Below are 10,074 nucleotides of genomic sequence, written 5' to 3'. Positions count from 1 at the left end.
GGGTTTTCAGTGACCTATAATGGAGCTGGTTCAGTTGGGTCCCTCTCTGAACGGGGTGAGGGTGAGTGCAGAAGTGGTGGTCAAACATGCCAGGAGGGAGGCTGGAGGCTGTGTTGGGTCCCACACATTATTGGGTACAATGCGGTCCCACCCTGGAGGCTCCATCCTGGGTGCCAGTGCCGCTTGTGAAATATGTCTGCCTGCCTCCCTCCCTCCCTTCTCTTCTGCCCTGCACACTGCAAAGACACTGTCCCTGGGCAAGGATAGGGGCCTGAATTCTCCTGGAGGGAAGTGGGAAGACCACAAACAAATAATCGACAAGTGAAAAAAAAAAGAACAAGAGCATTATTGAGAAGTGCTCTGCAGGAAAGTCAAGTAGCCTGACGTGGAGGTGAGTGCTGGGCTGCTGGTGGCCATCAGAACTGCTCGGAGGACCAGGAGGTCAGGCTGAGATGCGAGGACACGGGGGATGGGGGCAGGGCAGACAGGACACAGGCTGCCCCCTGACGCTGATTTTGAAAGACAGCAGACACAGGCTGTGTGTGCATGTGTGGTGCTGAGGGCTGTACACGCAGCTGGGGTTGGTTTGCACTGAGCAGTCACCCCAGTCATCTGGGTGGGACAAGCAACGCTGATTAACTTGTCTGAACGAGGCCGTGCCCCAGGGAACAGAAGGGGCCAGGGGTCCTGTTTGTGCTGGAAGGCTGCCAGGTGGGCAGGAAATGAGGGGCGGGAGGGTCACCCAGACCCCTTCCTTCTACTCACCGGAGTTGGCAACACGCACTTCCTTTGTATTGATGAGCCTCAGTGGGGACTAGGAATGTCCCAGGTCATTAGAGGATGCACTTGAGAATTCGGAGGCCCCTCCCCTTTCCCCCGTGATTAACCTGAGCCGAGGCATTTCCGTGCAGCAGGGAAAAGAGGAAATGGCATGGCCCAAAGTTAATAGAAATGTGTATTTATGAAGCTTTGCCAGTCACTTCTAACAGCAGGCTGCTCACCTCCTCGCTCGCGTGTTTCCTATCATGGTGCCATGTGGTGTTCACAGGGTGAGACATGGCTTTTCCACATACACATTCCCCGTTTAATTAGATTTTTCATGGGGACGTAATAGTCCGTTTCACGTACATGTCATCATTACTTGCTGTTTTCAAATTCTGTCAACAAATCCCCCAAGAAAACCAGCTTCATCAGCTGCCCCACCTGGTGCCCAGCGCTCTGCTGGTTGGAGGCTGAGATCCAGGTGAGGCTGCCGGGAAGGGTTCAGACCTGCCTGCTGCAAAAGGCAGTGGCAATCCTGTCCTTCACCTGGCGGGTAGTTACTGAGGGTCCACCAGAGGCTGGTGTCTGGAGCTGCAGGTGAAAATACAGAAGTTGTGATGCCTGGGCCCCAGGCAGACACTGGCCGTGAGGGCAGCAGACTTGAAAGCTAATAAATATGGAGTCTCACCCTGATGTGCCCGGTGGGGCAGAGAAAAGAAACGGGGGCGGCAGAGGAGGTGGGGGCAGAGTCCATCAGAGGCCAGGGCCCAGGGCCAGGGTCGGCCAGTCCACTCATCTTCCAGCTGCAGTTACGTCTCAGACACGGTGGACGGGCGATTAGGGCCTGAGGACTGACATGTGACAGGTCTGGAGCTAGATACGACAATGGATACACTTTGTGTTGGATACACTTTTCACAGCCAGCTCTGTCTACCACTTTCCTTTTCCCAGTGAAAAGTTACTTCTGTCTTGCAGCAAGCCCAGTGGCGTCTCTGAACACAAGGAGAAGGAGCAGCTCGGGCAGAGGTCAGATGTCCTCCCTTTCCTGTCTCTGGCCTTGCTCCGTCTGCTGGGCCCTCAGCCCCTTCCCTACACGTGCTCTCTCTCTCTGCACAAACCCACAGTCCCACCCAGGACGCGCCCATGGAACAGGCAGCTGCCCACCGCACAGGTGTGACTGCAGCCGGGCCCCTGTCGTCAGAAAAGCCCTGTATCGATTGAAAACACAAACACCCAGCACTGGCCGTGGAGGGGCAGAGCCTCTGTTTCCATCAGTCAAGCATCCTGGTCTTGTGGGTCCCTGCGTGTCACTGGGACGAGCTGGGAGGAGCACAGCTCTTCTGTGTCATCCGTGGGGCCTGCTGCACTGGAGAGGGATGGGACCAGCATGAGGAACAGGGAGAGAGGCCCGCGCCTAAGGACAGGCCAACTGGTACTTCTCTCCAAATGCGACCCCCGCTCAAACACACCACGTGTTCCAGAATTGCGCTGTGCTCAGGCTGGCCCTCTCCCCTGCTCCCTTCCCACTGAGGGCCCTTGCTCTTGGACACCCTTCCCCCACCCCTCCAGAGCCCCTGTGGAACACCCGAGGGCCGAACCTCCCCTGCTGCCCAGACTGTGCTCTGAGGACCTGCCTGCCACCCAGCCCCAGGCACAGCGGGGGTCCTCCTTCTCTGGGAGGAGTTGACGTGGGTCTGCTGCTTCTGGAAGGCAGGGCTGCCTGGACCCAACTGCACTCGGTTCCCTGGTGGGAGTCTTTGTGAAGGAGGGCAGGGAGACACAGAATCCAGTGCTGCTTGCACGCATTTGGGGTCTTATTTTCTTCGCACATGTCTGTAGTTTGTATTTTCCTACAGTGATGACGCATTATTGATATTTGTGGATATAATAAAGCTCTAATAAAAAAAAGATGCAAAAGCCACGGGAACTCTGGAGACACCTAGCAGTGAGTCTGTGATAAGACAGTCAGTGAAAAAAATAAGCACAAGATGTGTATTTTCACAGCTGTAAGTTCTGCAGTCATAAGTGTTTCACAGTAAAAAGGCCATTTGTGTATTTTTGAAGCTGGCCCTCCCTCCAAAGCCCACAGAGGGGGGCTTGCCCCTGCTGGGGGGCTTCCGATCTGAGAGAGGGGAGACATGGCTAAACTCTAGTCCCCAGTGTGGGCAGGGACACAGCACTGCCGTCCTATTCTAGGTTCTCCTTCCTGGAACCACGGGTTGGGAGGGCAGGGGAGAAGGAAGAGGTTGAAGACCCCTGCCCTTCAACTTCCTTACCCTGGAGCAGGGCTGCAGCCCATGGCCAGATGGATAGATGGCGCAAGGCACAGGAAAGGATGCTGCCAGGACCCAGTACCACACACACACAAACACGCCACACACACAGGGACCTGAACACACTCAAACCCCACAGGACCTTGCGGGGCCCTCCGAGGCACAAAAGCCTTCCTGTGTTCCCCAGTCCTTGGTCCTCGTTTGTAGAAAAAGCTTAGATTAGAGGAGTTACTAATTAGAGAAGCCAGGGAACCAGAAACAAAGGAGAAGCAGCCAGCCCACAGCAGCAGTGATAGCTCCAACAATGGTCAGTGATAAAGCAGGGTCCTGACTTCTCCTTGAGGGATGTGCACAACAATCTGACCCAAATCTTTGTTCTGCAGAAACCAAGACCCCACCCAGGTGGAGGAGGGGGACCACATGCTGACCACAATCATGCAGACCCCAGACTGGCTGGGACAGAAGGTTGATGATACTGACTCCTGATTACCTCATCACCAACCAGTCAGAAGAAAGTCCATGAGCTGCAGCCCTCAACCCAAACGCTGCCTTCTCTGAAAGTCATTGGGTAGTTTGGGTCTTTTGAACATGAGCTGCCTGGTCTCCTTGCTTGGCACCTGCAATAATAATCACTGTAGGGGCTCCCCTGGTGGTTCATTGGTTAAGAATCTGCCTGCCAATGCAGAGGACACTGGTTCAATCTCTAGTCCGGGAAGATCCCACATGCCATGGAGCAACTAAGCCTGTGTGCCATAACTACTGAGCCCATGTACTGCAACTGCTGAGGCCAACGCGCCCTAGAGCCCACGCTCTCCACCACAATGAGGAACCTGCACTCTGAAACAAAGAGCAGCCCCCACTGGCAGCAACTAGAGAAAACCCACGCATAGCAACGAAGACCCAGCACAGCCAAAATAAATAAATAAATAAATCTTAAAAAAAAAACACACAAAAAAACCACTGTACTTTCCTTCATCACAACACAGCATCAGTAGGTTGGCTTTGCTGTGATCAGGCGAGCAGACCCAAGCTCTATCCAGTAACAACACTGACAGACACACATGCACACAACAACACACAGTCATAGGAACTGCTCACACATAGACTCAGGCATCCCCTGCACACACACCTACTGACAGACACACATGCACATGGACCCCACCCAACCCCTCCATACATAGACAACAAGTTTTGCACTTCTATTCAATGCTGTTCTCTTTCATTTAAAAAAAAAATGTAGTCATAATCCTCTAAGTTGCTTTCTCTTCTCGCCGCCCTGGGTCATGAGCACCCTTTTCATGGGACCAGGAGAAGGACTCCAGGTTCGGAAGCAGATGATGACGGAGGGGTGAGCAGGTGGACAGGCGCAGCAAGACAGGACAGACGTGGCCTGGGGTGCCCAGCAGCACCCATCAGCCTTTGAAGACTGAAGCGGATGGGGAGGGGGATGATGCCGTGGGACTGGAATCCCAGCAGGCCCTCTGCTAGGGCTGCAGGGCCAGCGGGAGGAGGAGGGTATAGGAGGGAGGGAGGGAGGGGCTGCGGGCCACTGCAGGAGGCTCCAGGAGCAGCCTGCTGGCCAGAACCTGGGGAGGTGGTGGCTGAGAGTGGGTAGACACAAACAGGAGGGTGTGGTGGGGGTCAGACCAGGGGTTTGGTTTCTAGGCTGATCTAGGCTGAGAGATGGTGAGGCTGGGGGTGCCGATGTTGCAGGGAATGCCCAGCAAGGCGTGGAGAAGCCCAGAGTCTGCACTGCAGACATGGCTCAGGGCTCCAGGCAGGAGGTGAACCAGGATCAGGAGGTGGCATGGAGAAGGAGGGGGGTGAATCCAGAGGGCTTAGCAGAGATACTAAGCCAAGGGCAATGGCCCTGGGACCCCCTGATTTTGATGGCATCGGGGACCCTATTTTTTGCAAACCGCGAGGGGATCAGATTCAGGGAAATGTGAGTTTACTTTAAGAGGCTGATGTGAGGGGCTCTGGTTGCCTGGAGAGGCCTGTGGGTGGTCTGAGGACAGGACCCCTTTAGCAGCTGCTTGGTGGAGGGAGGGACTGAGGTCAGGCGGTCAGGTGGGGGTTGGGAGCACAGGGCTGAGGAAGAAGAAATGACCAGACAGAGCTCCCAGAGTGGTGGAGGCTGGGGGAGAGGGGGATGAAGGGGCTGGGTGAGCCTGGAAGGCTAGGGTGGGGTGCAACTGGACTTCCAACGGAGGAGGGGGGGGCGCCTCCCGGACCAGGTCTTGGGGGCTGGAGCTCCAGGGCAGAGGCCTCTTAGGGTGCAGGGCCCATCCCCTGGGAGGGTTCCAGAAGGTGTAACGTGGGGAGTGGGGCCTGGGGACGCGACGGTGCTGGGCCCCGAACCCGTGAAGGCGGCGAGGCCGGGTGGGCTGCCACTAGGCGGCCACTGTGCCCGAAAGGGTGGGCAGGAGAAGCCCAGCTGCCCTTTCCTCCAACAGCCGCCCCCTGGCGAGTAATGTCTTTGTTCATATAGCCCTCCTTTCCGCTGCCCCATCGGACTCTGGACCCGAGGGCCAATCCCCTAGTTACAGTCACCTTCCCAAATAAACGCAGGGCCGTACACCCGCGGTTTGGAGCCCGAGACCCCGGGTGCCGTCGTGGGCAGCGGTAGAGGCAGGTGTTGCTGAGGCGGCGGGAGAAACACCACGGCTGCAGAGGAGGGGTGCTAGGACCCGGGGACAGGCCGATGAGCCAGGTCGGGGGTCCGAAGCCCTCTCCACTCCACATCTACTCCCCGCCCCGGGCCCAGGGCCTCCTGCAGAGCTCGGCGCCCGGCCCTGCCCCCTGCCAGGGCCCAGCCCCACTTTCTTGCCTGCTCCGCCCCTTGCCCACCCTCCGCCCCGCCCCTGCCCCGGTCGGTCCTCGCGTCCCAGGCCCGTCGTCCCGCCCCCTGACCAGCCCCGCCCCCGCCCGCCCCGCCCCCGCCCCCCGCCACCGGCCTGGCCCCCGCGGCTGCCAGAGCTCCGCTGGCCGAGCGGGTGCACCGCGGCTGAGCTCGCAGCATCCCGCTGCACAGACGTCCGGCTCGCGGAGCATGGCGCCGAGGTGCGGGCCGCGCAGGGCCACGGACGGGCGGGTTCCGGGAGGTCTCACGGGCGGGGAACGGGGGCGCGCGCTGTGCCCTAACCTGTGGCTTGTGCCTGCAGGTGGCCTTGGCTGCAGCCGCGGCGGCGTCGCCTCCTGGACTTGCTCGCCCACCTGGTCCTGCTGCTTGGGGTCAAAGCAGCGTCCACCGAGCCGGGTAAGACCACTGCCCACACGAAAGTGCCTGCGCTGGGGACGCCCGCCTCCGGCCGCACTTTGTGCGGGTCTTCGGCCGGTCCCAGGCGGCTACGGCCTCAGCCCAGCCCGTCTCGGCTTCGGTCCTGGGAGGCGGTCTCGGTTCTGCCGACGCGTGCAGTTGGCCAGCGGGCGGCGACTGGAGGGGGCCGGGGTCGGGCCGGGGCCGTATGTCCGGAGTGTCCTCGACTGCGGGCTTCGGGCCACCTGGGCGTGCCCGGGACCGCGGAGCGGGTCGGGCTGGGGATGGTGCGGACGGTCCGCGTCCTGAGATCCTCGTATCGTGACCAAACTTCGGCGACTCTGCGGGGAAGTTGGTGCTCGGCGGACAGCGCTGCGGCAGAGGGCCAGCGAGGGATCGGCCGAGGTCGTGGTAGCGGCCGTTACACGCGCGCTGGCTCGGAGACGCCCGGCCATCCGACGCCCGACCCAGGCCTGTGTAGCCGTCACCGGCCTAGTATCTCCCAGCGCCTGGGCGGCTGCAGCTGGTCGTACCTCTGGGACCCGGCGTTACCGCGCGGAGTCAGGCTGGTCTCCGGGGAGGACGGCGCGGTGCCGAGCGCAGCCGTGTGGTTTCCAACCTGTTGAGGCAAAAGTGCTCAGGTTTCCCCAGGGCCAGTTTTTGTGCGTCGCCCGGATCCGGGCCCCAGGCCTCTGTCCCCGCGCCCTCCGTGGTGTCGGATTGCGCGCGGTCCCTTTGATGCGGCCGAGCGCCGAGCAGCAGCCGCGAGAACAATGCTCGGAGGTCCGTTGTTTGGCGGCGCCCGCTCGCCGCTTCTCCCGCGTGGACCGCAGACGGTGCTCCGGAAGGCCGCTCGGGTCGCACGGAAACTCCCTTTGCTACCAGTTTGGGGGACCCCGTTCCCACCCAGACGGCCGCCCAGGTCCTCGTCCCAACAGGCCCCCGCAAAGTCCCAGGAGGAGCTCGCGGTTGGGGGAGGAGGGCTGCCGGACCCGAGGGGAGCCCCCACCCCCAAAGAGTCGGTGTTTTTTCACAAGTAGACCCTTTGCCCTGACACCCGTCCTGGGCAGCCCGCTCCCCACGGCCAGAGTGACTGTTGACTGTGGTCACCACAGCGGCCACACACCTGCTGCCACAGCTGGCCGGGGAGGGGGCATGAGCTGGGGGTGGGGGCTCCTGGGAGACGGCCACGGTAATCTGTTTCCAGTCAGCTTGGTCACCGGGTTAAATAGCAACGCAGACCTTTTAAAAATGTAACCACCTCATAAAGAGACGTTTTTAAAGAGATGGTGTGGAAAGCACCTGTTTGTAGAGGAGCAGGTAATTCCTCATGTATTTGTGTTAACCTGGGGGGCAGAGGGGGTGCTTTTAGGAAGTGTTTGTCCTTGCCGGGATCTGGGATGCTCGGATTTCTTGGGGCCCTTATGATCTGGAACTACTGTGGTGGCTTTCGGGACCACCCCCTCAGGCTTGTGCAGGAATGTGTAACCACAAAGCCTCTTTTATAATCGTGCATCCTCTTGGGAAAGGAAGGACACTGAAGCATCCACACCTCAGCTTATGAAGTTTTGTGACCAAGGGGAGGAAATCAAGGGTGATGACTGGGCATTAGAAAAGGAAAAATAAAATGTTATGTCCACAAGCTTTGGTGAGGTGAGAACTCAGAGGGTGCTCAAGTTAACGCAGACTCTGGGAGTGGTGGGGGGAGCGTGACAGATCAAGAAATGGTGTGTTTTACCTTCTGTCCCACCATGTGGCTGCTATGGGGCTTTGCATAGTCCCAGGTCCTCTGGGAGGAAGGAAGCCCCTTCCGAGGTGCCTGATGGAATGCAGCTCTTTCTGTTCCCTGGGGCTTAAAGCAGGAAGCAGGCTCAGCGGGCTGTGCATTGCCCACCCCTCCCCCTCGTGGGGAAAACTCAAGTCCTGTCCGTGCTGGGCCAAATCCCTTTGGGATGGGGTAATAAGTGCCCCCTCTAGACACTGTTGGAGAAGAGCTAATGTATGTGAAATCCTGACTTAGCAGGGGCTCAATTTGTCCTGGAAATGCTTCAGAATTCCTCTTGGGAGTCAAAAACTTAAGCCCTGTTGGCTGATTTTAACATTTTTTCTGACCTCAAATGATGCGCTTTCCCGTGTCTGTCTCTGAGCTGCACTTGACCCCTCCCCCAAGTCTCTTGCTGTTTTGTTTGAGGCATTGCCATGTCACCCTGATGCTCTTGACTGGTGCCATGAGCTCCCGCATAACCAGAACCCTCAGGGACACTTCGAGTGGCTTTACAGCCTGGAGGTCCAGAGCTGCCTGCGGTCCCACTCCTGGAGGAAGTACGGGGGTGGCGCCTGTTACAGTGGCCCTCTGCCCGTGGGTCAGTCCTCTAGGACTGAGGAAGAAGGACCTTGCCCAGTGGGCATTTGCAGGGTGGCAGGGACTAGGCTAAGAGCATCACTTGAGTCATTTTGTCTTTGGCCCCTTCCACACGTGATCTTGGGCTCAGGCTCTCAGCTCTCCCCACCCCACACCCCCAGACCTGTGTGTCCCACCCTTTCTCACCACTAGGACCTCCCAGCGTCCATCAGTGGGTCCAGGTCTTAGCTGATAGCTGTGGTTCCCCTCCCCCACTTCCTGGGTGGTCCTGCAGGGTTTGGGCTTGAACAAGACACAGCCAAGACCCCGCGTGACCCCACGTCTGCAGTGTCTTCATTCCGGGTCCACAGGACCTGAGTAAGGGACCTAAGCTGAGGAAGGAGCTCTCATCCAAGGCAGACTTGTTTCGAGGGGCCGTGTCATTGGGGAGTCTTCAAGGTTCAGGTGCAGGACCTCTAAGATAGTCTTGAATTTCAGCAAAACTTGTTTTTCAAGCACTTCTGCTTTCCTTTAAAAGGAGGAGGAGGAGGGGGAAAGTCCTTGCACAGAAACCTAGAAGGAGAGAAACTGACTCCATCCAGAGCTTGAGGGGCTGGGTGAGCCTGCCCCGCCCGGCCTACTTCACCCTGAAAATACAGGTGCACACATGCTCAACAAATGTGCACACACATGTGCACACCCACACACCTAAATGTTTCACATGCATATGCGAATATGCAAGCATATGTGCACATAAATGCACCTGCAAATGTGCACACACAAATGTACACTTGCATACACAAATATACACACATGCACGCATATGTGCACACATGCACAACAAATGCATGCACTTGCATGCATGCACTCACATGTGCATGCATGAATGTATATACTGCACATACATGTGTGCACACATGCACACGTATGTACACACACAAATGTATACACACATGCACACACTCATTTTCTCCCCACCAGAGTGCCTGGCTCTCTTCATCTGGGTTGTTGGAGATGTCCTGGGGCTCCGTGGGGGGCAGAATGGGGCAAGACCAGTCTTCTGATGTGATGGCTAGCAAACCCTTTTGTGGTTTGAGCAGTATTAGGAAGAACTGGTCAGCAGAGGGGGTGGCCCCCAGGCCCAGGGGCTGACTTCTTGCCAGTGCTCAGGGGTCGGATGCAGTGGGTGAGGGGCAAGCTGGTCTTGCCACAGCTGTGGCTAATAAGCAGATCCCTGCTCCATGTCTGTCCTCAGTGGCCACCCATCACCCCATGGCACATGCCCATTTGCAGCCCTGGTTGAGGGAGGTGTGGCCACCCTGGTACCTGTGAGGGCAGACCACAGATGGCACATTCTAGTCTCAGCTCTGCTCAGAAACTTGGAGGATCTGGGTTAGCTATCATCTGAGAGAGAACCCCACAATGGCCCCTCTTTGCAG

At 58.1% G+C, this 10,074-nt stretch overlaps 1 protein-coding gene across 2 annotated transcripts in view; it reads left to right on the top strand.

Annotated features, from left to right (window-relative positions):
- The first annotated feature begins 5,968 nt into the window (after positions 1 to 5,968).
- Positions 5,969 to 10,074, top strand: part of COL18A1 (collagen type XVIII alpha 1 chain) — a 96,419-nt gene continuing 92,313 nt past the window's right edge. For both annotated transcript variants that reach the window (XM_043873692.1, XM_043873691.1), the window contains exons 1-2: positions 5,969 to 6,098; positions 6,200 to 6,294. In XM_043873692.1, the coding sequence (XP_043729627.1) occupies positions 6,088 to 6,098; positions 6,200 to 6,294 (106 nt within the window). In that variant the 5' untranslated portion in view covers positions 5,969 to 6,087. The remainder of the gene's footprint in view (positions 6,099 to 6,199; positions 6,295 to 10,074) is intronic.

Source organism: Cervus elaphus, chromosome 19 (assembly GCF_910594005.1).
Source record: "Cervus elaphus chromosome 19, mCerEla1.1, whole genome shotgun sequence".
NCBI lineage: Eukaryota > Metazoa > Chordata > Mammalia > Artiodactyla > Cervidae > Cervus > Cervus elaphus.
Note: the sequence above shows the minus strand (reverse complement) of the source record. Positions and strands in the feature narration are given on the sequence as shown.